This window comes from Myiozetetes cayanensis, unplaced genomic scaffold (assembly GCF_022539395.1).
Source record: "Myiozetetes cayanensis isolate MyiCay16 unplaced genomic scaffold, myiCay2020 scf57, whole genome shotgun sequence".
Classification (NCBI taxonomy): Eukaryota; Metazoa; Chordata; class Aves; order Passeriformes; family Tyrannidae; genus Myiozetetes; species Myiozetetes cayanensis.
Genome location: NW_026087820.1, coordinates 1 through 27,500, shown reverse-complemented (window position 1 = coordinate 27,500; position 27,500 = coordinate 1). Strand labels below are relative to the sequence as shown.

Here is a 27,500-nt window from a genome sequence, read left to right as displayed (position 1 = left end):
CCTGTTCTGGTTTGGTCACTGCATGTGTGTTGTGCACCTCTTTCTCTGAGCCAACCAGGGGTTAAGAACACCTGGATCTGCCTTTCACTCATAAGAAAGAAATGGTTGGGAATGTGATAATCAGCGGTAGCAACTGTGAAATAATGAAGATCAAGATCTTGCAGGGAATGAGGAAGGAGAATAGCCAAGTACAGACCCTGGACTTCAGACAAGCAGAGTTTGGCTTATTCAGGGAACTGAATAAGTAGGTGTGGTGCCTTGGGAAGCAGTTCGGAATGGCAGTGGCCCGGCGCAGCTGGCAGGTCTTTAAGGATGTTTAAGAGCAGCCTGTGTTGAAATGCAGGAAAATGAGCAGATTTATGAGGAGCCCAGCGCAGGGAACTCACAGTGGTGGTCCCAACATCAAAAGGTAGCATAGGAGAGATGGAAGCAGGGACAAGCTACAAAGGAGGAGTTTAGAAATGTTGCATGGGTATATAGGGAATGGTACTGGCAAAGTCAAAGCTCAGCTGTAGTTGAGATCTTCAAGGGACATCAAGGACAAGAAAAGCTTCTACTATTATGTTGGTAATAAAGGCTGACCAAGGAGAATGTGTGCTCATGCTGAGTGGGCTGGGTGACACAGTGACAACAGAGACAGTAAGTCTGAAGCACTCAAAACCTTCTTTGTCTCAGTCTGCACTAACGATGTCTCCCATACCTTGTGATCAGTGAACACATCCAAGAGGAGCAGCTGACAGTGGACAGGGATTGAGCCACGGATTTCTTGAGAAAACTTGATTTGTACAACCCCATGGTACCCAGCAGGCTGCAGCTGAGGGACTGAGGGTGCTGGCCCATGTCCTTGCAAGGCCACTCTCTCACACATAATAGTCTTGTATCCAGGCTGGGACATTTTGATCTAGATGGGCTGACAACCATCTTAGAGGGTAGTGGCTAATGGTTGCACTCATCCAGGTAGACACTGACATCAGAGTACTGCAGGGATCTGTTCCCCACCGGGTGGGGAAACCAGTCAATATGCTTGTGGACCGGCTGGAGGAATGAGCCAACAAGAAATTTCCAACAACTTTCAAAGATGGAAATTCTGTGGTAGCTTAATTCTAAAGGAGCTGCCAAATCTCTATTTATTAGTGATTTTTTTTTTTTAAAAAGCAAATTGCTGGAACTGTTTTGCTTGTCCTGCTTAGGCAGTGAAGAACCCAGCTCTTGTTGTTCCTAGGTCCAATTTTATTTGTTGGGCTTTTTTCTGAGACCTTGGAGGTGCATGACAATAGGATGAGAGGCAGCAGAAACACACAGCAGCATGGGCAGTTGACTCCCTATAAGGGACTGCTATAAAAAAACCTCCGACAAAACAAACAAAACATATGATGATATCAAAACATGGGAACAGGCTGCCAAAAGACGCTGTGAGGTGTCCATCCTTGGAGGTATTCAGAGCCTGGCTGGACAAGGTCCTGAGCAAGCTGATGTAATTTGAACCTGCTTTGTGCAACAGTTGGCCTGCATGACTTGCAGAGGTCCTTTGAATCCAAATTATTTTGTGATTACTGGGGCCTAAACACTTGTCTACACAAATCATGGCTTTGCCATGAATCCTTTGTGTGTTTGAGGACTATTCATCAGCATAATTCCGGAGGTTCAAACGTGTCGGTCCCAGGATGTTGGTGCACTTGGTCTTGCCTGCTGTTGGATGGAACTGTGATGGGGGCTTCTGATATGTCTTCACTAGCAAAGAAGCAGAGACTGCCTTAACGCCGGAGACTTGGGGAGGTCAAGGAAGGCTGAGCTGCAGATAGACTTTTTTAGTACCCAGCAGGGCTCCTGTCAGGTCTCCACTTGAAGAAGCTCAAATTCCTTCAGAATTCAATATCTTACAATGTGACATCAATGGCAGAATGGCTTATACTCAGTCAGCAGGAAAGGTTTGATAATGCAGTCATGCTGGAGGTCAGTGAGACTGACAGAGACCTATTCCTTAGGTTTGTTGGTATCCATACTTCACTTGAGGATGCAAAGGAAAACCTAAACAATCTCCTCTAGAAAACTGTCTATGGCAAAAATGTACTTTCCAGATTCTCTGTTTTCTGATGGCAGAAGCTGCAGAAATGATTACTATAACTTTTTTTTCAACAGGCGGGAATCAAGAACTGATTAATCCATTTGCAGTAGGAGAATGCTGGAGATCTATTCTTTAATCTGTCTATGTAGTGTTGTGAATGTGGGAGATGGCTTTGTCCTGTGCAGAAATGGAAAATTTCACATCTGTTCCTCCTCACACCTCTGGTGTTGGGTCTGTCAGGGGCAATGAGCACAGCTCAGGAAAAGCTCTATCTCCAGCTTAAGCTCAGATTTGCTGTCACTGACACTGATTTTTTCCTGTCAGTTCCTACCAGCATTCTGTCTGTTCTTTATGGTCTGCATACTTGTATATCAGCTCCTAATAGTTGTATTAAGAGGTCTTTTTATTTTACTAGAGTGGCAAGCCTTCTTATGAAGACTCTGAAAAGAAGGAGCACATATTTGATCTTCTGGGAGAAAAAAAAAAAAGTAATAGTTTATTTTTAGTGTCATGCAACTAGACAATCTGAAGTCCAACCCTATCATGAGAACTTACTGCTACTTTGTTTTGGTTTAGGTCTGCAAGACAGACCTTAGAGTATTGAAAATCACTACTGATGAAATATTCTCTGCAGTCATTGTCAATGTTTTTCAGTATTCGGCTACACTCACCCCTAAGAATTTTCACCTTACTTCTGAACAATTTTAATTGTTCAGAATTAAATACCTCTTAAACAATTTTAGGATCATTATGTTATCACTTTTATAGGCAAAAAACCTATTTTTTCTTTCTGTATAGGTAGATACATACTCGTAAGTGAAGCAACTGATTTGCTTTATGGAACTTTGTATTATAGAGAATAATTTCCTGTCTCCTAATATTCTCAATAACTTTTCTCAGAATTTTCTGGAATTCTCTCGAGTTTGTCAGTAGGTTTCTTCATTTATGACTCTGGTGTTCTTTTGGTGATTAGTGTATTGCCAAGCATGGCAGTAATTGTAAAATCCTTAATCTTTTTCCAGGTGTTTTCGCTCATGTATTTTAAGAACTGCTCTGACCTGTTAGGTTACAGTGGTATTCTGGGCTATTGTTTCCTCCCCTACCATTTCCTAAATCCTTTCAAGATTTCCTTGGGAAGCAGTGAGAGTCCCCATGCTCTAGCTATGCCATAGAATCATAGAATCACAGAATGGTTTGTGTTGGAAGGGACCTTAAACCTCATCCCATTCCACCTCCTGCTGTGGGTAGGGACACCTTCCTTAGACCAGGTTGCTCCAAACCCCATCTAACCTTGCCCTGAACACTTCCAGGGTTGGGGCAGCTACAGCTTCTCTGGACTCTACCTCTTTTTTTTTTTTAATTGTACAACTACCTTTAATAATTTGTATTGTTTTCTTTCTCCCAGTTTGCCATGGTATGAATCCATATCCTATCCTCTCCTTTTTTCCCCTGATTTCCCCATCCTGTGTCACTTGTAGATTCTGCTCTTTACATGCAGGTTACATTATAAAACCCCCAGCACCATTCCTGTTCTTTATACCTGGCATCTTTGGCTATTTGTTGCTGCTCATGCAGATGACTTTGCTAACTTACCTGCAGTGAGTTTGGACCACTGTCATCGGCAGCTGTGGTCTCACCAGTACCCTCCCATACAGATAAATTGCTTTACTGGGCATTCCACTGGATGTGTTCATTGTTGCAGCTCAGTCAGTGAACTCAGAAAAAGCCTTTTCTAAGGGGTCTTACAGCCTTTTCAGGTTCTGATGGCAGGAGCAGGACTTTGTCTTCACTATGTTGAGCTACCATCCTGTTCCTGCAGCCTGTCAGGGTCCCTCTGAACAGCCCTGCTGCCCTGAATGATGCAGGCTCGGGGCCCTGGAAGGGCTGAGGCCAGGGCTTAACCAGGAGCAATGGAGCCAAAGACGACACGGAGTGCCATGGCCTTCTCCAGGGCTTTGGACATGAGTGGTAGAACCAGACCCAGACCTAGGTTTTCCTGAGCCTTCCTTCTGTTGCTGATCCACTTGCAGAAGGCTTTCTTGTTGTCTTCCCTGGCCTGCAGCCTGCTGTCATTGCCTTCCAAGCTGTTGTGCTGTGGCAGCTGTAGAAGCTATCCCATGATGTTGTTCATATCCCAGAATTTATAGTGGTGCAGCTGTTCCCTCCTCTCTGATTCTGTCTTGCGAGCCTTGCACATCTGTTTTACAGACAGCTGTGGTGGGGCCCCCACATTGTGCTGCTTCTACAAGGAAATCGTGAAAGCCTCTTCCGTTATGCCATTCCCTCCATGCTCTCCTCAGTGCTCCCGCTTGCAAGTTTGCCATTCCTTTGTCACCATCAGTAAAAATAAACCCATGGAAATCAAGGATAAAAGTGCAGAATTTAATAATAATCCGTTCTTACTAATTTTTAAAAGTTTGAAACATTTGTATATTCACAGTAAGAAAAAAAATAACCCCAACATCTAGAAAGACACTATTTTACTAATGTTATTTGTAATCTCTTCCAGTTATCTCTGTAATTCTAAGATAAGGCATAACAGACATGCGTCAAAACCTTAGCCAATGAGATGCTGCTAATAGGTGCTTTTTGGAGTTCTTTCAAATAGATAAAGGCAAGAATGGAGAATTCAAGTACTGAAATTCTCCTAACACATTTGTAGTTAGAACTTTAGTAGAACAGTGGAGACTTTCATGGAGCTTTCATGAACTTTTCAGTTAGGGCAAACAACGCAAGAAGAAGGAACACCCAGATAACTGGGGTTCAGTTACCTGTGAAGAAAACTGAAAATCAATTATGTACTACTGACTGGGAGTGTAAGAGTACCCTTATCTTTTGGAGCTTAGGTATAACAAAACCTAAGAAAATTCTTCATTGTGATGTGATACTGCTGGGGTTCCTCTTTAATTTTCCTGAGGGGAAATTGGGAAAGAGTAGGAAATGGGAACATTATCGTGCCTCCAAAAGATTATTCCACTAGTAGAGTGAGAAACCAAAAGACTGTAAGAGCTGCCAAAACTGGCCTGAGTGAGCCTTTGGCCTAGCCCAAAATCCCATCTTTGCTATGACCATAACACATCCCTAGAGAAGAGTACAAACACAGCAAGTACAATTCTTCTCTCAAATGCTCTCCCAACTTGTGGCTATTTGCAGTTCATGGAATTATATGCAGTATTGTCTTCGGCTGATTTTAACGTGTTTGTGTTTTTTAGCATCTGTAATATTTAACATCCAGTTTGGTTATAGGAATAGAATAGGAAATACCATTTCACTTTCATGTGGTAAAAGATGTAAAGGTGTGGAATAGAAATATTTATTGAAGGTTACTGCTCTTTCTACAAACTTACTAGATATCTCATTAGATCCTGGCTTTAGTAACCTGCGAACCAGCTGGCAAGGCTGTATCACCTGCGTGGTATAGCCTGTATCCTAAAGGCTGTGTAAGCCTCTCCCTGCATCACCATGGGACTAGGGATTCATGAACTGACTTTGATGGAACTCGGTGTTAAAGGCCTGAAACTGTTTTCTCAGTCCAGAATGTTTAATTGACTGCAGTACGCCACAATTAATTTCCTCAGTCAAGGAACTGAGGAATCTTTTCATCAGTGTGGGATGAAATAAAAGCACTGGGGTATTTTGTTGGGTCCAAAGCTTTGTACTCACTGGGAGGAAGCACCGCTGACCTTTGCAAGCTGTCTGGCAGCTCCTTGATGTTTCCAGGGTAATGCTTGCTCTACGTACTTTACTCTTAAAAATGTTCATGCTCTTTTATTATTCTGCTAGTGCTAAACTTTGAGAAAGCATATAAGCAGTTAAAAAAAAAATGATTCAGTTAAAGCTGAAAGAGTTTTTGGCTCTGTGGTTTAGGTTTCTCCGAAGTGTCAGTCTTACTGTAAACAGAGGAGGTGTTCTAGTATCTCAAAAACCAAACAAATAGAGTAGGTTAGAAGAGACATTTATTTGATAATCTTAATCAGTCTAAATATAGCAGGGAGCAATTGTTTGTCTTCAGGCTGGAAAAGAAAATTATTAAGAAAGGGATGACAAAAAACTGTAAGATGTATGGAGAAGGTGCCTGACCACTGCTGCCCCAGCTGTGCACAGGGATGGCATCAAATGAAACTCATTGGTGGCAGGTTCCAAATGAGCAAAAGGAGGTAGTTCCTCCCACACTGCCTGGTGAGGTTCTGGAATGCCGAGCCTTGGGCTGTTATGGGTACTAAAAGGCAGCAACTTTCAACTGCTGTCAGAGATGTAATGCTAGAAGATATGGCTGTTGGGATGAGCTCATGCAAGAGTTCTCATGTCCTTACAGAACACAGTGAACAGATATATACCTGGTGTTTCTCACGTAAGTGTTTGTGTCTTACACCAAATTTAAACTGTAGACTTCTGATTCTAAAGCAAAACAGGAATACCAACTGACTTTTAATTCCTATAGATGTATTCTAACAGTTAAATGTATTATTTAAAAAATTTAAATATATTAGTTATGTAGGTGACAGTTAGGGTGAGTACTATAGAAATAGACAAGGCAGTCCCATAGATTTATTTTAATTATTTACAGTTCCTTTCTTACATGGTTTGCCTGCACGAGGTATTCCAAATATTCCAAAGAACGAACTTTTTCATTTAAGGGTATACTTGCCCATTTCTAAGTTCAGATCATGAGGTCTTTCTTCCAACCTACTTCATATTCTCTTCTCTACTAACTTCTCCGTAAAACAGAAAACCAAAAGGGTGTTTGTCAATAGAACTAACGTAGTTTAGCTAATGTATTAAAATATCAGTAAAAGTTGGCAGGATCATAGGTTGACACCTGATAGCTGGTCATGTTGAAACTTTGATGTGAAGGTCAGTTTTACCTCAACCAGGAAGATGTACTGGCAAAGGCTGGCATCCTGTGTGGCAGTTTTTACCTACAATGGGTAATAATTGTTTTTGAAACATCAGATGAACATCCCCTCTTTTTTAGTCTAGAGGGATGCAGCACTATTTTCATCTGAACAGGACAAATTTACTGTACTTTGGATTGCTGACAGGAGTAGCTCCTGGGCTGCTGGTAGCTAAGCCTCACTTGAAAAAAAGCAGCTATGGTTCAGGCCTTGTGGATCTCACAAGGGTCTTCCAGAATCCATTAGCTTCAGTTCTGTGCTCCCACTCTTCAGTCTGTGCTTGTCCCATGCCCCTGAGACCTGCCTCACTGTCTGGGAACTGCTGGAGGGAGAACAGCTCTAGGCACATCTGTCTGAGGGCTGGGAATGGGTCAGTATTGCTGCTCTGTAACACGGCAGATTCATGCTTCCAGTGCTTGGATATTCCTTACTTCCTTCTCAGATCCGGGAGCTGGTTCCTGAGTCCCAGGCCTACATGGATCTCTTGGCCTTTGAACGCAAGCTAGACCAGACCATTATGCGGAAGCGTGTGGATATTCAGGAAGCGCTGAAGAGGCCAATGAAGGTATGTTGTGAAAAATTTATAGATTGTGTTGAGTGGAGAAATAATTCTTGTATTGAATGGTGAAATGATCTTTCCAATAAAAGTCCTGTTACAGGAGTGTTTTGGAGTGGGTCAGACAAAGCTCTTAAGATTCAGCAGCTGGGAATCAGCATGCATGGAAAAGTGGTAGAGAATTCTGTGGGTATTGCCAGCTCTAGCTTCTGAAACCCTTTAATAAAGGGAATAATAGCTTAGGGATAAATAAACACTGATTTGGGATTTTTTTATCAGAACGAGTAAAACCAAGAAAATTAGAGATTAGAGGGGTGTGCTGAATTTTGACATATCTGCTTTCTGCTTCTCTGGGTGAGAGATGCCTCTATATTTCAGTTCTCATATGGACACTCTCCATGGAGCTGGACGTCGTTGTTACTGACTTGGTTTTAGGTGAACTGTATGAGGCAGCTAGAGCCTGGACACCGGGAGAAAGGGAGGCACCTAAAATACTCAGATTTGAATAAGGATGTTATTGCAGAGGATTATCTTGGTGATAAAATGTCAGACTTCTGAGGAAACAGATACAGTTCCTATCTGGATATTGGGAGATAGAAGAAAAGACGGAGTTTCCAGGGCAAGGGGAGAATGGAGATAATGTCTTTGGAATTTGAAAGAAGAGGAAATGGAATAAGTGATATAAACCTGAAATATTAGTAGAGTATCTATGAGGAACTATTAAGTAAAAATGCTGTTTATGTATATAGGTACAGTTCTGCAAGCAATCCATGTGGGGATAAAGTTTAGGACTGGTTCATAAAATGGACAAGATAATTTGAAAAGTTATGAATCTAGAAATGTGAAGTCCTTCACAAGTCCATCACACCAAACAGAGATTCTGGTCATTAAAGAAAATAGGTATTATGAAAGAGCATTTTAGCAACAGAAATCCTGTGGGAAAGGATGGAGAAAGAATATAGATTCCCAAGAATATTTTTCTACCTGTCTGCCTATTCTTACCTGTGTCAACCTGTCACTTTCTGGACTCATGGCACTTTGGAAAATCCTGTTCCCTGTCAGTGCATACTACTGACACTACATTTCCATCAAACCTTCCTGTCACTGTCATCTCCATATTTGGCAAAATGTAGTAATTTTCTTGTTCCTTTTCAGTCATAAATCTCTACCTTTCCCATTCCTCCATCACAGATTATGCTCTAGTAACATGCTGTCTCTAACTTCCTTCTCTCCTTTGAGTGTGAAAGCTTTACAAGGCTACTCCTTTCTTATATCATATGAAGGTTGTTTTGTCTGCATTAACTTGACAACTGTAGCCTTTTTGTCATTGTATTATAAATAGATATTGGAGATTAGAGTCCCAGAGTAATTTTTGGCAATATCTTGTCTGGAATCTGTGCATCAGACTTCATGGCTGGGTTTTCCACATGGTGCATGGGAGGAAAGGTGCTGAGAAATGACACAGCCAAAAGGCACCACAGTGATTGGAAACCTCAGGTAGACTGTAAAAATGGCAACAGGTAGGGACAATTGTATCTCTCACAGACTTGAGCGCCTGGGTTAGGAATGAAGTGTGGTGCCCTCCTCCACTCAGGTCTCACAGCAAGGTGGAGCTGCAACCTTTGCTGAACATGAAGGAAGTTAAAGAGGAGGGTAAGGCAGCAGGGGTGTGTGTGTCTGTGTATTCAGGTGTGTCTGCAGGAGGACTGTTACCAGATGCTGCATAACTGTAGAATGTAGATGGGCAGAGACGTGCAGGGCAGGTAGTTGGCAGCATAAGCTGTATTTGTGGCTGTCATTTACAAATCTGAACTGATTCAGCTTTGAAAGGCATTCATGTTGAAAGAAGTTTGCAGCTGAGTTTTAGCAATCTAGGTAGGTCCAGCTAGGACCTTCCAGCCAGGAAGGACATCGTATCATGCTTTTCTTAAAATGATTTCTCAGATATCTAATCCAGAAGTAGAGGATGTATTGCCTCTTGGGCTTGGCCCTGCAACCTCCTGTCTTCCTCCACTTACAGTGAATTTTAGTATGTTTGTACAGCCAAGAAAGGAAGTTTCACATTCAGCTCTTCAGTGTATTTTCTTACAGGTAACCAAATCCTATATTCTAGTATAACCTGGTGCAACTGTACTAAACATGTAGATTCTCTACTAAATGTGACTGTCGCCTTTCCTGTGGCTTCCTCAGGTCTTGAACTTTAACTGGAATTGTCCTTTTCTTTTTTCTGTGTGTGCAACAGCAAAAGCGGAAACTGAGACTTTACATCTCCAACACATTCAATCCTGCAAAGTCGGATGCCGAGGACTCCGACGGCAGCATTGCTTCGTGGGAGCTGCGCGTGGAAGGGAAGCTTCTGGATGATGTATGACTGAGCTGTGCTTCACTGGGGCTGTGAGGGCTCTAGAGATTGTCCTGTGGGGTGGTGGGGACATCAGCTGAGACAAGACATCTCTGAATGGCAGTGCTGGCTTGCTGCTGCTGGGAAGGCACCATGTCTAACTGGAGTGAGGGATAAGACCCTAGTGGGAGTGTTGGGGAGAGCAGCAGTAAATGAAGCAGACTTAAAGACAGGACAGATAGGAGGAGGTGGAGAGAAGAGGGCTGAGATGATTCCTTCAAAAGAGATGGCAGGGTTCAGGTCACAAAAGATATGAAAAGTCAGGCCTACAGTAGGCATTGCATCTTGTGAAGAGCAGCATAACAAGGAGAAGGAAGTACTTCATATTCCTAGGGAGAACAATATGGTGTATGGATGGTGAGAGCAAGGATGGGAGAAACGTTTCATCATTATGAAGTCCTCAGAAACCTCACTGATGGATTTAGCTTTCCTTGGGGAAGGCTGGACTTTCCTAATAAAGGTGTCACCTATTTGAATAGACTTCACAAGCTGAGTATTTACAGGCTAAACAGATTAAGAACTTGCATGCATGCAGAGGGCAAGGCTTTCGGCTGTCTGGAGGTAACTGTACATGAATCAGAATCATGATCTTCCTGGAGGATGAAGTGGTGACAAAGTGCAGCATCTAGGAATTGAAGTTAGACAAATTCATTTTAGAAATTAGAGGATATATTTTAACAAAGAAAGAGATTCTTTATTGGAACAAAATATCTTTTCAATTACTGGCATATTTTAATAAAATATTATCTTCATTAAATACAAAGAAATAAACTGGAAACACATAGACTATATTCCATGGAAAGTCAGATTATGTGGTTATAAACCTTACAGTTTTTAATGTAGACAGTATGAGCTGTGGAGTAAACAGTGAATATGGGTAATTAAATGGAAAGACAAAATGTAAAAGAAAATAGTTTTACCTAGTGTATGATAAATCTGTAAAATTTACTGTTATCTGATAAATCAGACCAAGAAATTAGTATTCACTAAAAAAACCCATACTGTTCAAATGAAAGGTATACTGTGGCCTTAGGATCATAGAATGGTTTGGGTTGGACGGGACCTTCAAGACCACCCAGTTCCACCCCCTCCCGTGGGCAGGGGCACACTATCCCAGGTTGCTCCAAGCCCTGCCCAACCTGGCCCTGGAGGCTTCCAGGGATGGGGCAGTCACAGCTTCCCTGGGCAACCTGTGCCAGGGCCTCCTCACCCTCTGAGTAAAAAATGACCAGTTTAAACCTACTGTCTTTCATTTTAATACTGTTTCCCCTTGTCCCATCACTACGGGCCTTGGTAAAAAGTCTCTCTCCATCTTTCTTACAAGCCCCTTTTAAATATCCCCCAGACCCTTCTCTTCTCTGGGTTGAACAACCCCAGCTCTCCTAGCCTCTCCTCAGGAGAGGTGCTCCAGCCCTCAGATAATTCTCATGCCCTTCTCTGGACCTGCTCTCACGAGTGCCATGTTCACATGACAAGCCAGTCCTTTCCAATAACATTAAGAGAGTCAGGGAAATCTTCCCTACTGTTCTGTTTTATTGTTCCACCACTGTTGAGATTTTTGCATCTTATCCCGTGTTTATCAGAGGGAAAACTCAATTAGAGTGACCACACTTGTGGTCTACATGGGATTTAATGTTAAAGACAAAGAGAGAGGCTGAGAAGGAAGCCTAGGACACAAGCTAATATACACAGCCGTAAACATGTCTGGTTCTTCTGCTTGTACAGCTCAGCAAACAGAAACGGAAGTTTTCGTCTTTTTTTAAGAGTTTGGTTATTGAACTGGACAAAGATCTTTATGGACCTGACAACCATCTTGTGGAGGTGAGAGGGTCGTGCACACTTGCATACACACGTGATAGTGGCACACGTAAGCACCCAGGTGCCTGTTGTCTCCCTTGTTTAGGTGACCTTGCATTTGTTATCTCATTTAAGGTATTTTCAAAGTTTTCAAAATTCCATTCTTCTTAAGAATGTTTGCTAATAGAATCTAGTCTAAAAACATAGATTAATAGTGATTTAGTGCACATCTTGAACAGAATGTGCAAAAAGATGAAAAAATTATGCACATTTTTCTTGTCAAGTAAAGTGTAACAGCAGTACAGATTCTGCACTAAAGCTGAATTGAAATGATTTAGGGCGGGTTGTTGTGGTTTGGTTTTGTTGTTGTTGGGTTTCTTTTTTAAATTGCCAGATCTTCAGAAGGCTTGTACTTGTTTTATTCTGGTATGGTGTGCTGTGCAAGATGCACCTCCATGGACATCAGTGAAAAAAAGGCTGACTCTCTTGTTTCTCCCTTTGTCAGTGGCACAGAACTCCCACAACCCAGGAAACGGACGGATTCCAGGTGAAGAGACCTGGGGATGTCAGTGTGCGATGCACGTTACTCCTCATGTTGGACTACCAGGTCAGTACAGCCACTGGGACATGGTGCAACAGAGCAAATTCATCCTGTCACACAGATCAAAAAACAATAGACTTGGGCTCAGAATGTCACATGGTCCGTTGAAGTTAGAATGGTACCAAACTGACAGATTACTTAAAGGGGACACATCAAGTGTGCTTCTCATATAGTCTAGCAAAATAATAGGTCTTGGCACTGTACTAATTAGTATTTTTATTGCCCACCTACGGAAAGAATATGCATTTCCTCCACTGGCTTTTTAGAGAATAGTCAGATAAGTTGAACACAAGTTACATGTGTGGTTCTTTAAAAACATTCAAAGGAGTGGCTTTTGCTAGTTCAGTGGTACCTGAACTAGATGTGTAATTCCAAATTATCCAGGGAATTTATATTACTAGGGCTGCAGACCAGGGTAGTTGAGTTGTATCACAGAGATCAGGAGAAGAAATATATTCTTATTGACTGGTTGTGGTTGGGTAAATGTTCTGGTATGCACCAGAATGGTGGGAACATACCTGAAAAAACAGACTTCCGAGACAGTTTGTTGATGTGAGGCAGCTGAGCAGTCATTACAACAGTGAAAGAATCATCATGACTTCCTTTCCTCTCTGTAGTTAACCTTCAGTAGTTCAGAGGAAGGGCTATTCTGTTTCTTCTCCCACTCCTTACAATATAATTATGCATCAATGTTGAAAAGGAGAATTCTTTCCTCAGTCTTTGTGCAAGTTGTTATTATTTAAAGGTAAGTCTGTGTGCATGGCACAGATCCTTCTTCCAGAGCATCAACAGGAGGATACAGAAATACAAACTTGTGTTTTTTCAATCTCTGCCACTGAATGGGGTGCTTCTCCAAGGAACAGAGTGCCCTGAGAATTAATACTGAAACTTTACACCTGTGTATCTGTCTGCTTTCCTCTCCACTGCCCCCTCCTTCTCTTCCTGTTCCAGCCCCCGCAGTTCAAGCTGGACCCACGGCTGGCTCGGCTGCTGGGGATCCACACGCAGACACGCTCGGCCATCATCCAGGCACTCTGGCAGTACATCAAAACTAACAAGCTGCAGGACTCTCACGATAAAGAATACATCAACTGCGACAAGTACTTCCAGCAGGTAACTCCTTTTTGGACACAGTAGCTCTTTAGAAGCAAACTGTTAACATCCATCCACAAGTTTGGGATGAGTTGGAATTGGAATGAAAATTACTGATTTTTATCTTCCCTTAATGATTTTGATTGTCAAATCATATGTAGACCTGTTTTCTTCCCTTCTCTTTCCCTGTTCATGAAGGATAGAAGACATGGAAGATATAATTAGAAAAGTTATTTTTTCCTAAGCCTGCTTCAGACAATAAAATACCCTTAAATGATCTGCATGATATTTTGAAAGCTGCATGTTGGGACTTTTTGTCCTTCATGGCAACTTCTAGAATTAACTACGAAAGTCACTTAAAAGCATCTCCACCCTTTCTGTAGATATGATTATATTTATTTTGTAAAGATAATGTTATCTGAGCTATCACTGTCATAATTGACTTCGTTTTCCTGTACGTTTAGGCTTACAGGATTTGTAGCAGATTGTTTGTCTAAAAAAGTACACACGTTCGTATCTTACTTTTGGTGAGCAGGGTGACCTTCTCATTTTTTTTAAAATTTTTTGTTTAAGAGCTTTGCTAGAATAAGAAGTTGCTGAAGCCACCTTCTCTTTGTGTATCTCATTAGGGGCTTATTAGCTTGTAGGTCTCCTTTGTGTTAGAACTCTTCAGGGATGTCATCACACCTGGTACTTGTCTTCTCATTCTCAGAAGATGAGTCAGATGAGAGAGTTGGGAAGTAGCTGATTGCCTTTCTAAAAGACTGAACCTCACACTCTGCAAGAGCTGGCTAAGCTGGAATAGTTGCATAAGAATGCAGCACTTGCATAGATTTCAATCATAAATGGGATTGATTTGAGTGTTTCTGTTTTTCTTAGGTCTCTGGCAAAATTGTCCTAATTAGCTAATGTCTTGTTTTCAAAACTTGACATTAGTGCTTAGAAATACGAATCCCATTCATCAAATGAAACATTTCATGATAGTTTTTTTTGGGTTTTCACTCTAATACTCTTATATTGAGAGATGGAGGGTAAAGGAATTGGGTTAGTAGTGCCTTCCAGTCTGATAATATTTCTGTAGACTAAATAGTTTTAGTCATGTAACTCCTGGAAAAAACGTGGTCCTAGCTGGAAGTGTGCAGATCCCTTAGGGGAGCAGTATATAACACATTCCATTCATTTAGATACATGTCTTCTCATTCACTGTGCCAGCTCTTCTGAGTCATGCGCTGGTGTGCTTGTGGTTGTATCTAAAAAAATACTGCTGAATGAGTTACCTGACACACCAGTATCACTGTGGCCAGAGAGCCTTCAGAGCCAGGGATTACAATTTTATACCATTAACTCCATTCAGAAGGAATGTGAGAAGTTTTAGGAAAATTCCATGTAGCCTTAGTTTCCAGGCTCCCACGCTCCTCTCACTAGTGTGTATCCTTGATCCCTTTTCCATTCTTCAAGCTCTTGTCTCTTGGTCAAACTCCATGTTAGGAGTTTGACAGGAGTGTTGAGCCAGTGGTGACAGCAGATTGGATGTAGTTTGGTATGCAGAGATTTTGGATGGGAATTCCACAGTTGTCTCTATCAAGTGTCAGAATTCGGAACTGAAATAAAGAGTGAGCTGCAGACTCAGTAGATCTTGTTCTTTAGAAAGTAGCTGGCTGAATTCCTGGATGCAGGCAAGTCCAACAAATCAGACAAATTGTAGAGTTGATGAAGATGGATCCTTTTCTGTTTAGAAACACTGTTTGCATCAACAGCGAGATTTGAAATCCACTGTGTTACAAGTGAAAGCAAGAAAAATGGTTCAAAGGTATTTCAAAAGTCATAGGTGGCTTCTAGGTGTTTGTGCTGCTGAATTCCCTCACTTTCTCACTGAGAAAATTATGGATTTCAGAAGATAACTGTATCTGGGGAATCACAGCATCTGAGTTTGTATGTCTGTCCTGCAACTTGATAGTCCTTTTTTTTTCAACACTGCCTGCATCCTTTGTCTCTGAAGCTACAAAGCTTGTCTCTGTTTATAGATACAAGTATACACTACACAAGTAGTGTATCTCTTCTATCAGGTGAAAATAGTTTCCCTAACATTTGCACAGGCTTCAACATTTTCACAGATTGCCTTTACATAAGGGCATGTTTTAAGGCAAATGGTAATATTGGGGGGGGGGGGTGTGAGGGAGGCTTAAATCAGTTTAAATGGAATACCCTTAGAGAAAAGCCTGTTCACCTGTTCAGAGCATTAAAAATCCCAGTAGGAAAAAAAGATGGTAATAATTATATTTCTGGAAATTCCAGGTGCGAGGAGTGTTTCTAGATTTATGGCAATGTACTGCAGTTACTCACAGAAAATTTCCAAAACCTACACCTTTTAACCTTTTCAGAATAATTTTTTTTCTGAAGTCAGTACCTATTTGTGATGTGATTTTCAGGGTTGTCCTATGCATGACCAGAAGTTGGACTTGATGACCCTTGTGGGTCCCTTCCAACCTGGGATATTCAATGAGTCCATGATTCTGTTTAGCTTCTGGACCATAGTGAAGAGACGGTAACTGTGAATTGTTGTTCAGAAAGGGGGGGGGTCCTTCAAGAGGCTGTTCAGGCTTTGGTTAAAAATATGTAATACCACACTGAGTTTATTTTTTCCTTAATCTTAAAAAAAATAAATTGCAAATAGTTTTAAAATTCAGAAATGTTTTCTTGTATTTTTCTTTACCACAAAATACTGCAGGAAACATTCCTTGGGGAAAAAAAAAAAGCAATGTTTTTATGTTTCCTCTGGTAAAAAAATTTTAATAGAATTTTCTTTGCCATGTGCTGCTGCAAACACTCAGTGAGAAAGGGAGTGTTTGCATCTCTCCCGTCATTGATACAGTTGATCCTTATATCCCATTAAAATGTCCTGTGCCCTTCAGCAGTTGAACCAAAAATGGAACACCTGAAATTGTCATCATCTGATACGTCTGTCTGCGAGCCCAGATGTAAGTACAGCAGCAGTTTCCAAGGACAGAAGTGACCAAAAATTTATTCTGTGCAAGGAACCTGAATTACAGTTTTCAAAATCACCTTCCTTATGAACTGCTGATTTCTTACTTTCTCATTTAATTGCAAGTTAAGTTTTGGACAGACACCGTTTTTTGTTTATTGTGTTGTAGATCTTTGACTGTCCACGGCTAAAGTTTTCTGAAATTCCTCAGAGACTCACTAACCTACTGCTGCCACCAGACCCAATAGTGATAAACCACATCATCAGGTAAGCTGGTCAGTCAAGTTCAGCACTGTCATGTGCAAAACACTCACTAGATAAAGTACAGAAACAGCTGTAGTAGCAGGCACCAGAATTCAGTTTTTATAACTTCCATGTGAGTACCTAGGACTTTTTTGCATGCTCATTCTCTGTGTCATTCTAGTCTGTGTAATTCTGAATTATTTTCAGTAGAATGGCACCATTTCTCTAGAAGTTTGCAAAACAATTTTTTTTTTCCTTCTAGAATACCACTGAGAGAGTTGGTTGGGTTTCTTTCCTAAGGGGAGAGGAATGAGAGTTTGAACCCACAAAAAGAGATAAAAAAGGAATTGAAGTAAGACATTATGGGCAATCCTATAAATCACTGAGTTCTTATGTAAAGTGTACAACAGCATTACAGTTTCAAATGCAGTAGCCAGTCCATGCATGCTTTGTTGGTATTGGGTCAGCTGTTTGGGTGTCAGTCTTACCCTGAGAATTCCAAGGAGCCAAGAGATAGAATCATAGAATCAGCCGGGTTGGAAAGGACCTCTGAGATCGTCAAGTCCAACCCCTGATCCACTACCACCGCGGTTACTACACTATGGCACTAAGTGCCACATCCAGTCTCTTCTTATATACCTCTAGGGATGGAGAATCCACCACTTCCCTGGGCAGCCCATTCCAGTGCCTGATTACGCTCTCTGTAAAGAATTTCTTCCTAATATCCAACCTAAACCTCCCCTGGCAGAGCTTAAGACCGTGCCCTCTTGTCTTACTGGTAGTTGCCTGGGAGAAGAGACCGACCCCCACCTGGCTACAACCTCCTTTCAGGTAGTTTTGGGAGTGATGAGGTCTCCCTTGAGCCTCCTCTTCTCAAGGCTAAACAACCCCAGCTCCCTCATCTCCCTCCTCACAGGACTTGTGTTTGAGTCCCTTCCCCAGCCTTGTTGCTCTTCTCTGGACCTGCTCCAGCACCTCAATATCCTTCCTGACCTGAGGGGCCCAGAGCTGGACACAGCACTCCAGGTGTGGCCTCACCAGCGCTGAGTACAGGGCAAGAATCCCTTCCCTGCTCCTGCTGCCACACTGTTCCTGAGCCAGGCCAGGATGCCATTGGCCCTCTTGTCCCCCTGGGCACACTCGGGCTCATGTCCAGCTTCCTGTCACTCCACACTCCCAGCTCCCTTCCTGCCTGGCTGCTCTCCAGCCACTCTGTGCCCAGCCTGTAGCACTGCCAAGGGTTGCTGTGGCCAAAGAGCAGGACCTGCACTTGGCCTGGTTGAACCTCATCCCCTTGGAATCAGCCCAACTCTCAAGTCTATCCAGGTACCTCTGCAGAGCCCTCCTGCCTTCCAGCTGATTAACACTCCCCCCCCAGCTTGGTGTCATCTGATCTCCAGAGATTTACAACAAAAAATGCCTGGATTCAGAGGAGGCCATTGTGACCAAGATACCGAGCTCTCGCATCCTTGTCAAAACAGATGGTTTTCTGGATATCAGATAAAATACAGCTTTAGGCTGTCTGGGACACTTCAAGCACATGCCGTATTTAAGTGACAACTGTGTGGAGGAGGGGAACAAAGAGACTTCTGAGGATTGCAGTCTTACTGTTTAGATATTTCAGTCCTTCGCAAGCTTCTTTGTGGTCTTGGTCAAAACTCTGATTCTGGGTGTTTAAACATTATTGTTACTTGAATGTAGTGATTTGATTTCCTACAGAATATTGACAACAAATTTCTGAATATACTTAAATTGTGATCCTTTATTTTAAATTTGTAACGTGATATAAAGTTTAAATACTACATAGGATATGAAATAAAATTGGCTTTTTGATTCATTCATTCATATCAAACAGAGTAATTAAGAAGCATCTTGGCTGCCATGCACATTTATAACTGTGTATTTACTGTCATCAGTCACAACCCAGTGACCTCTCTGATGGACCACAAAAATGCTGAGGTCCTCAGAGATAATGTAGTCATTGCTTAGAGAAAAATGACAAGGAACTGGTGGTTATGTGTGACAGTGACTGAAGTCTGATTTACCAACTACAGGATTGAAAACAGTTTGCTTGTTAAGAAACTTTAAAGATAAAGTAAATGTTATGTCTAAATGCCAACAAATATAAATATAAATTTAGAACAGGACAAGCCAAAGAATGATACTGGTATTTAGGTTATTAATAGGTCTCAGGAGGATGTTAGGCAATTTAATGAACACTATGTCTATCAGTAGCTTTTAAATTTGGTGGTCTGGACAAAAGCTCCAGCTTAAAAATCTGTGAAATCTGATGGATGAAAGAGGAGAGAATATACTAGAATATACATATGTATAAAGATACCCTGTTCTTACAATCTTCTCCCAGCATCTGCAACAGGCTTTGTCAAAGATTATATTCTGGGCTGGGTGGCTATTTATTCTGACTCATTTTGGCTGTTCTCATGATCTTGTGTTGTGCTCTCTGTAGTGTTGATCCCAATGACCAGAAGAAGACAGCGTGTTATGACATAGATGTAGAAGTTGAAGACCCATTAAAAGGCCAGATGAGTAGTTTTCTTCTCTCAACAGCAAACCAACAGGAGATTACAGCATTGGACAACAAGGTACTAGCCCAATAGTAAAGGATCCTATGGTTCATGTACTCGTGTAGCTTCATATGGGTTTGGTGTCACATGTCAAAGACAGTAATGTCTTGAGACAGGGACTTCTCAAGGAAATGTGCTTTCAAGGAATGAATCGACCACATGCAGTGGGAATACACAGGGGTGAGTGGTGTTCCCACTCAGGATTTGATCCAGGGCCTGACATGGTTATCAAGGTGACAGAAGTAGAGTTTCACAGGTAGTGTAATGAGTACCCTGACATTCGAGAACCACCTGAACTGTATGACTGTAAATTTTTGTTGAGGGGTCCTGATATCTTGCTAAATTGCTAAGGCAAAGCTGTCAGAATCTCATACTCAGATGTGGTGTTTGTATCCATAACTGCAGAACAGCTCTCTGCAGTAGGTGCAAATATGGAACATGCATGGCAGGAAAATCACTTGGAGCAGTTTGGCGGTTTTAAGTGTTATTGAAAGAGGATCATGTGCACTTCAAATAATAGTATCTGTCTTAGGGCAGTGGTGGGCTCTGCAGGCTGTACGGGGGGTTCATGTCACTGTTGGCCAGCTTCTGCCATGTGTCAGTGGCTGATTTGGCTTGGTAAGGGATAAACAAAAGTGGCTTTTCAGAGCAAGGCTCAGCTTCTGTTTGTTTGCCTCTAATACAAAAAAATATAGTAAACTCTTGTGTTCACGCATTTTTAAAGGGGGTCTGAACACCAGCAATCCAGTGGATTCTGGTAACTGTTGCAGCATCTTTTATGGCTCTCCAGGAAGGTCCTATTCAGCAGAGCAGCTGCTCAGTCAGTTGGTTCCCAGCCTGTATAAGCTTGCAAACAGCATGCATGATGATATTCTGTTTCCAGTCCAGCTCACCTTTTTCTGTGTCTTGTCTCACCTCTTTTTTGATTATTTGCTATTACCACAGCACAGGGCAAGCTGTGATAAGAGAAGTTAAAATCACTGCTGGGTGGATGGGCATGAGCTGCTGCTGTTACCCCTCTGTGCCATGCATTGCTGTGCTGACACACAGATCCTGTCCTGGGAACTCGGTGTGTGCCAGTGGAGTTTACTCCACACAACTGTAGCGTTTTCCCAAAGAAGGAATGATTTTAAGTTGACAGCAGTTCACTTTTGTTAATTTATCCTGTATTGCCTACATTAGTGGCCTTGATGGCATAGTCAGGGGAGAATTATTTTCTCCCATGTGCTTGGCCCCGTTAGCTGCTTTGACAAAAAAAGATGAATACATGAAACTAAACAAGATAGGTTTACTATCTCAAACTAGAAAGTTAGAAGAGCAGGGTAGCAAAAGTTTGTTTCTCTGTGTGTGTATGTGCAGATGATTCATTAACTGTACTCCTACTGATCATACTTGATGTTGATATCCAGGAACATTGTAGGACCCCGACTTCTCTTCATTCTTCCCTGCTAGTTAGTGCTAATTTCCTTCATAATACTTCTGAATATATGATTGATTTTCTGTAAACCTTCCATACTCCCGATTTCTCACTGTTCACACTCTGCTTCCTTTTGCAGCCAGTGTGACTTTATTAGGCTTTCTCTTAAGAAAAAGTTTAGAAGTCATGGCTGTTCATTTAACATGGACTTGATCAAGAAGTTGCTAGAACTTTTAAGGATTACAGTAGGCTATGGAAGATATGGTGATGATGATAACCGGAGGAATAACTGCTTTCTTGCATTGGGCACTGTTTAAAGATGTATTTATGTAGCACTTTTCCCCAAAGATCCCAGACTAGGCAGAAAGAGTGATTCTACACAGAAAATTATTACTTTGCTTGGTGACGTGACTTAGCTCTGCGAGCCATGCAGCGCTTCAGTGCAGGAAGTGGAGGAGAATCCTGTACATACTTGTATTGCAGAAGTACAAGTGAAACCAAAATGTAATGGCACGATTGCAGTTAAGTTGCTGCTCTTTGAAGTGAAAAAGCCCTAGGAAGCTGCACAAGTCTGTGGTGTAGAATTGTGACCTTTGTACATTACCAGGAATACAAAGATGCTAACATACCTGACCTGAGGGTCACTGGAGAATGGTAGAAATTAAGTAACATATTTTGGTTTTTTTTTACTGTTAGATTCATGAGACAATTGAGTCCATAAATCAGCTAAAAATACAACGTGATTTCATGCTGAGTTTCTCCAAAGATCCCAAAGGATACATCCAAGACCTTCTCCGGTCCCAAAGTAGGGATCTTAAGGTAAGCTAAGGTTTGAAAAAGAATGAATAGTGGAACCAGAATCGAAGAATTTTATCTAAATGTATACAGAGTGTATAGCTAAACATCCAGGATGGATAATTGGTGGAAGACAAACAATTAGTGGAGTACTGCAATCCCAGAGCAGACAGCATGCAGGAAAAACAGTTTAGGTTGTAATCCATTTCCAGTGAAACAACAGTGCTTGGTGGGGATGGTAGGTGGATTTGTGGTCGGACAGTAGGATCGAAGTGCAGGGCTGTGTTGATATACTCTGTAAAATCAAAGCTATATAAAACTCAGTAGGAGCCTTCTATAGTACAAGAACACAATTTTGGGGTGTTTTGTTAGTTCATAATTTAATCTTATTTAAGAAATAGGCAGGTTAAATGTCAGCTGCCTTAGAGCTTATCTTTGAGATATGCGAGAAATGGAATGTAAAGAAGTTCAGTTGTTTGACAGCAAAAACGAATAATTTCTTCTTCATAAAGTTTCACATTTTCTGTCTTTAACTGACATGCCTCGAAATCAGTCATATTAATGAATAAGTGAAATTATTTTATTAAAATCATTGTGTCTTTCATATGTAAATGCCTTGTTTGTTAGTCAATAGTCTTACAAAAATCTACTGTTGAGATTATGATTATTATTATTTATATTGTTTTCAAAAGGGGATAGCAAGAATGTTTAAATAAAGCAGCCTTTGGCTTGAGGAGCTTTCAAACAAAAGTGTTGTGGGGTTTCTCTAGCTGCATACATAGAATAGTTGTTCAGAGTTTTCCCTGACCAACAACCAGTCCCATAAGAGCCTTCTCCATGATGTTCTGTCCTGCTGGCATCAGAGTTGTGATTGTACAATACTGCTCTGCAAAATATGCTAATAACTTTATATTTACCTGTGATTCTATGATGCTGGAGACTTAGTCATCAGAATTCTATTTTTTGTAGAATCATAGAATGGTTCCAACCCCCTACTGCCCCATCCCTGGAAGTTGCACAGGGCCTGGAGCAACCTGGTCTAGTGGAAGGTGTCTGCCTATAGTCAGGGGTGGAACAAGATGAGCTTTAAGGTCCCTTTTCCAACACAAACCATTTGATGATTCTGTGATCTTGTTTTGGTAGTAGGCACGCATCGTCCATTTGCTTTGGGCTTTCAGAACAGTTCTGAACATTTTTTATGTAGTAATGTAGATAAATTTTGACTCTACCTAAACCTGAAAGTTTGTCTATGTGGTAGATGGGCTATTGTGAAAAATGTTGTTTTTATCACAGGTGATGACTGATGTTGTGGGAAACCCAGAGGAAGAACGCAGAGCCGAATTTTATCACGAGCCATGGTCTCAAGAGGCTGTGAGCAGATATTTCTACTGCAAGGTATGAAAGAAGTATCCACACTGCTGGCTTATAAATGCATCTTCTGCCACTGAACAATTGAATCTGCTGAACTGTACTTTTTCTTTCAGATCCAGCAGCGTCGACAGGAATTGGAACAATCTCTGGGAGTGCGTAACACATAAGTCTGCTCACAAGATCCCATTGGCATCATGACCACCAAACCAGTGGACTTTTCAGTGTTACTAGCTCACTGTTACACATGGACCTGCTTCCTGACTGGATGGGAATGTACCATTAACACACCAGTCAGAACACCAGCTTTACAGTGACCCTTGAAAATCTTGCCCCTGGTGGGTGTCTCAAACCATCCCAGGCCAGAGGCAGCACCATACCACTGTCAATGTGAAAGAAGACTAAAGGTTCATTCATCAGCGCTCATTGTTACGTTTTAGTGGAAAGTTCAGACACTACACAGCAAATCCTAATGGGCTAAGCTTAGAGTCATGGGTGGCACTGGTGGGGGAGGTTGAGGTAGGTGTTCTAGACGATTACAGATTTAGAGAAATAAATGCAGTTCTCATTCTACAGTACCCAAGAGTCTCAAATAGTAACTTATCTGGAATTAGACAAGATAGTTGTTCTTATAGCTGTGGAATGTTTTATACTCCTGAAGAGAGTTTTTATTACAGATGGGCCAGTGAAAGAAGCTGTCTCACCATCTGAAAGAACAAACTACGAGGATTTTCATTCTCGTAGGAATGTGGAGCCCCTCTCAAAGAAAGACGTACAGTCAGGACATCTCTTCTGCAGATGCAATTCCTTCCTCTTCCCCTTGTCTTGGCAGTGAAAGGTAGACTGTGTCACATATCACTAGATGGGTATGATCAATGTCCTTTACCAAGAGGATGATCCCTGCAATAAGAGCTTCTTAGGCATCCTTAATATCAGTGGTAATAGCAACAAATGAGGCATTCTGAGAAAATGAAAATAACATAAAGGTGCTTTGCTTGAACACAGCAAATACTAACAATGAACATATATGTAAAGTATCAAATTTCTTAAATGTTTCTCTGTGTGTGCCTGCGGGATTCATCATTGAAAAGAACTTTCTAATTGTTGGTGCTGAATCCAAGAAGCTTAATTTCATGTAACATGGTAGTTTTCTCTTTTCTTCACAATGTTAACAGAGTCCCTGGATTGGTCTCACATTTTGATCATGGGTGAACTGCCTCTTACTATGAAATACTTAGTTCCCCCATACATGATATGTGCTGGTTATGTGGAATGTTCTTGAGTTATAAAGCTCTATCAACCTTAAATAGCACAAAGAACATATCCCTTAGAAATCATCATCTTTGTAAATGTATGACAAATTCAGACTATGGGAATTTATAGCACATTTACTTGGAAGCAGGGACATCTTCCTTAAATCCTTCCTCATTTTTTGTAATGGTAATTAATGGCCCAACATGAATTCTAGTCCAAAAATCAGCTGCCAAATATAACTGTCCTTTAACATCTTTGCTTTCACATTAATAGTGCCATAGCTTTTACTCTGTCCATTGTGTTCAGAGATGTCTTGGGTATATATTTACTTTTGATTGTAGTCACGTGAGGGCAGTCCTGTCACAAAAAAAAGTTGGTGTGAGAAAAAGAATAGCTCTAACTCTTTTCCTGGGGATGGCTTCATTTGGAACTATTTTTTTTGTGTTAAAACCTCTTTTCATAGTAAAATGTGAAATCCTGCAGTCTTAAACTGGTTATAGTGAGGGGCTGTGAGGCTGCCAGACAGTGATTGGCTTGAAATCTTGCTTAATTTAGGATTCCACTAATTGGACTACAGGAAAGCAATGTGAGGGAAAACAGTGGGTGTCATCTGCTACTGTGCTTCCATATTTGTTCCGCTGCTCTGTCAGTTGTGTGCACTGTGCTGCCCAGTGTATAAAACTCTTTTCTGTACGTGGCAAACAGAGCAGCTATGTTCAGGTGTTGATTTCAGTCTGCAGGAATAGGAAATGCAGAGAAAGATATGAAAGGATGTGAGAAGGAAATGAGACTGAGATAGATGCCTGCAGGATGTCTACCAGGGAATTCTGGGGTTTGAGAGCCTTCCCACTGAAGTGGCAAATATTTTACAGAGAAATATCAGTCATGTGCCACAGCTGGCGACATACTGGAGTCCAGCCTGCTTTTAGGGCCTCTCTGTAGAATTAATTGGATGGATGTGGTTCCAAGTCTCTTTCAGAGCAAATTAACAAAACTAATGTGGTGTTGCTGCCCTGTGTTCACAACTGCGTCACTGAAAGCTGAATCTGTGTTAAGCAGCAATGCTGTACTGAAGTGTGTGTGTGCATGAATCAGCCACTGCAGATGGCAATCCAGAATCTAAATTCTTATATCCCACCAGCCTATAAAAAGACTGGTCACCAACAGTGAGTCTTAGGAATAGCTGTCAGGTGTCTTTCCTTTGGCTAAACTGGGGTTTGATAGTTTGATGCCTTTTTCCTGTGTTCAGGAGCAGTTCCGGTCTTTTACGGAAGAGGCATAGTGAGAAATTTTGTCCTCTGTTCCAGGAGTGCAGCTGGGAGCTTGCTTTTTTGCAAAACAAAGAGAAATTTTATTTGAAGAGAAGTGATGGAGGAAGGAACTGGAAGGAAATAGACCAAGTGCTGATTGGGAGTACAAAAATTAAAGGTAGTGGCACTGAACAAGCAGGTAATTGTGGCAGACTGTGAATGAGAAATTCATTTGAAGTTCAGGATGGTTGTCTTTTTGTGTGTATAAGAGGTGATAAGAAGATGTTTTGGAGTCTTATTGCCACAGTACAATACAAATCTGTGCATACTTAAAAAAACACATTCTGTGCATAGAAGGAGTTCATGTATACATGACAATATAGATCGTTAGAAAATAGAGCATCAAACTAGGAAAGGGTTCAGCAGAATTCTGGAGTACCAGTAGAAAGGAAAAACATACTGGAGCAGAAGTGTTGACATGGCAGGTTAGAAACAGTCTTTTTAGTCTTTTGTGCTGTTGGCCATGAGTCAGGACTCAGATCAAGTGTTTCGTAGAGATTAAAGAGGAAACAAATGTTTGGTTATGGAATAAAGAGAAAAATACAACAGTGGGAAAGGCAATAAAAAGATGGAGCAGGGTGCCACTGAAGTGCCAGTAAGACATGGCACAAGATAATGCGCAGAGTACTGTTGGAAATAGCACAGTCCATGTGAGTCAGTGTGTTCTGTGTGCATGTGTGTGTGTATACAGGGAGAGAGCCCGTGGGAGAGCCAGGCTCAGCTGGTGTGTAGCCTGGAAATGGTCATGCAGGACAGAACCAAAAGTTCTGCAAATAACTTTAAGACACACTGTCAAAACATTTTCCACTGTTACCAGCAGGGATTCAGTTGTTCAATGTAGCAGGTTGGTAGTTGTAGTGCAGGCATTGTCTCAGCTGGCAGGTTTTTTAAACCACATTGTTAAGAATTTATCCTAGGGAAGCCGAGTGAAAATATTAGTGCATACATCAATATTGGTGCATATCCTAGGGCTCCTAATTTGAGAAAATGCTCATCAGGTATTTGGGGTTTGTTAGCCTGGTTTTGTGTGGAGAACCCTTTTATGGCAGTGCAAAGGGATGAGGAGGAAAAGAATGCTATTTTTTCCTAAAGAAAGAGGTCTCCTTCCTGTAACTGCTCTGTTGTTTAACAGGATGTATCTGTTTTGCCAGATCCTGTATGATATGTTTAAATCTCATTGAAGAAAGGAACTCCATTTAAAAAATACAACAGTGGGTTTGTGACAGTGAGCAAATACCTGTATAAAGAATGAGGGGAAGAGAGAGACTCCCTCTACTCTCTAGCCACCATGTCCTCATTGTATGATGCCAAGTGATTCGTAGAAAAGCTTTTAACAATAAATACTTTGTTTCTTTGTATCTCTTGCACTAACCTTATGCGTCTTAACAAAGGCAGGTGTTGGTTTCTTTCTGCCCCGATAATGACCTGAGTGTTTGGATTTCTGCTCACTTGTGAATGCACACACAGACACGCAGAGGTGTAGGGGCAAATGCCATTTTTAATGGGATTTCACAAAAGTGAGAACCATTGCTCTTTAGATCTTTCTTACGTGAATTCATTTCTTCACTGAATTCCACCTTCAGCCATTTCCATACTGAGTAAGTGAGAAATCCTTACCAGTGGAGAGGTCTGGCTCCTCTCCTGTACAGTTTAGAGCTAGAGCTTGGATGCCGAGACGTGTTATAGGAATTAACACAGTTGCCACCAACACTGTGGTAGGAATTACATGTATAGCACCTCAAAGAGCTTGTCCTTAGGTTCCATTTAAATAAAAGAATCAAATGGGGTTTCTTCTACTATGTATAATGTTACCAGCAATGCCTTAAAGGAATTGAAGAAGCCAATTTACAGTAGCAAGCAAATTTATTAATAAGCGGTAGATAGACAATCGGCGCGCCGGGAGGGGGGGGCTGTTTAGAACAAAAGAAAGCTCTTTCACAGCTCGCCGCCGCCCCCCCAAGCTCTCAAACTTCCCCTTTTGAACCCTCCGGGTTCCCGTTCAGTCATGCTCAGTACATAGGTTCTTATCCATACATAGTCCGGGGCATGAGCTCTTTGCACATGCTCAGTTGCAAAGTTTTCCCCATGCATGTTCCTGGGCTGTGTTACCGGCGTCCGTGGTCTGGGGTTTCTTGTAG

At 41.5% G+C, this 27,500-nt stretch overlaps 1 protein-coding gene across 6 annotated transcripts in view; it reads left to right on the top strand.

Moving 5' to 3' along the window:
- SMARCD3 (SWI/SNF related, matrix associated, actin dependent regulator of chromatin, subfamily d, member 3) overlaps positions 1 to 26,720 on the top strand; it is a 68,150-nt gene extending 41,430 nt beyond the window's left edge. For all 6 annotated transcript variants that reach the window (XM_050334709.1, XM_050334708.1, XM_050334707.1 and 3 more), the window contains 10 exons: positions 7,403 to 7,525; positions 9,759 to 9,881; positions 11,643 to 11,738; positions 12,220 to 12,321; positions 13,267 to 13,428; positions 16,560 to 16,657; positions 19,101 to 19,236; positions 21,332 to 21,454; positions 22,724 to 22,825; positions 22,915 to 26,720. In XM_050334709.1, coding sequence (XP_050190666.1) covers positions 7,403 to 7,525; positions 9,759 to 9,881; positions 11,643 to 11,738; positions 12,220 to 12,321; positions 13,267 to 13,428; positions 16,560 to 16,657; positions 19,101 to 19,236; positions 21,332 to 21,454; positions 22,724 to 22,825; positions 22,915 to 22,968 — 1,119 coding nt within the window. In that variant the 3' untranslated portion in view covers positions 22,969 to 26,720. The remainder of the gene's footprint in view (positions 1 to 7,402; positions 7,526 to 9,758; positions 9,882 to 11,642; positions 11,739 to 12,219; positions 12,322 to 13,266; positions 13,429 to 16,559; positions 16,658 to 19,100; positions 19,237 to 21,331; positions 21,455 to 22,723; positions 22,826 to 22,914) is intronic.
- The last annotated feature ends 780 nt before the right edge of the window (positions 26,721 to 27,500 follow it).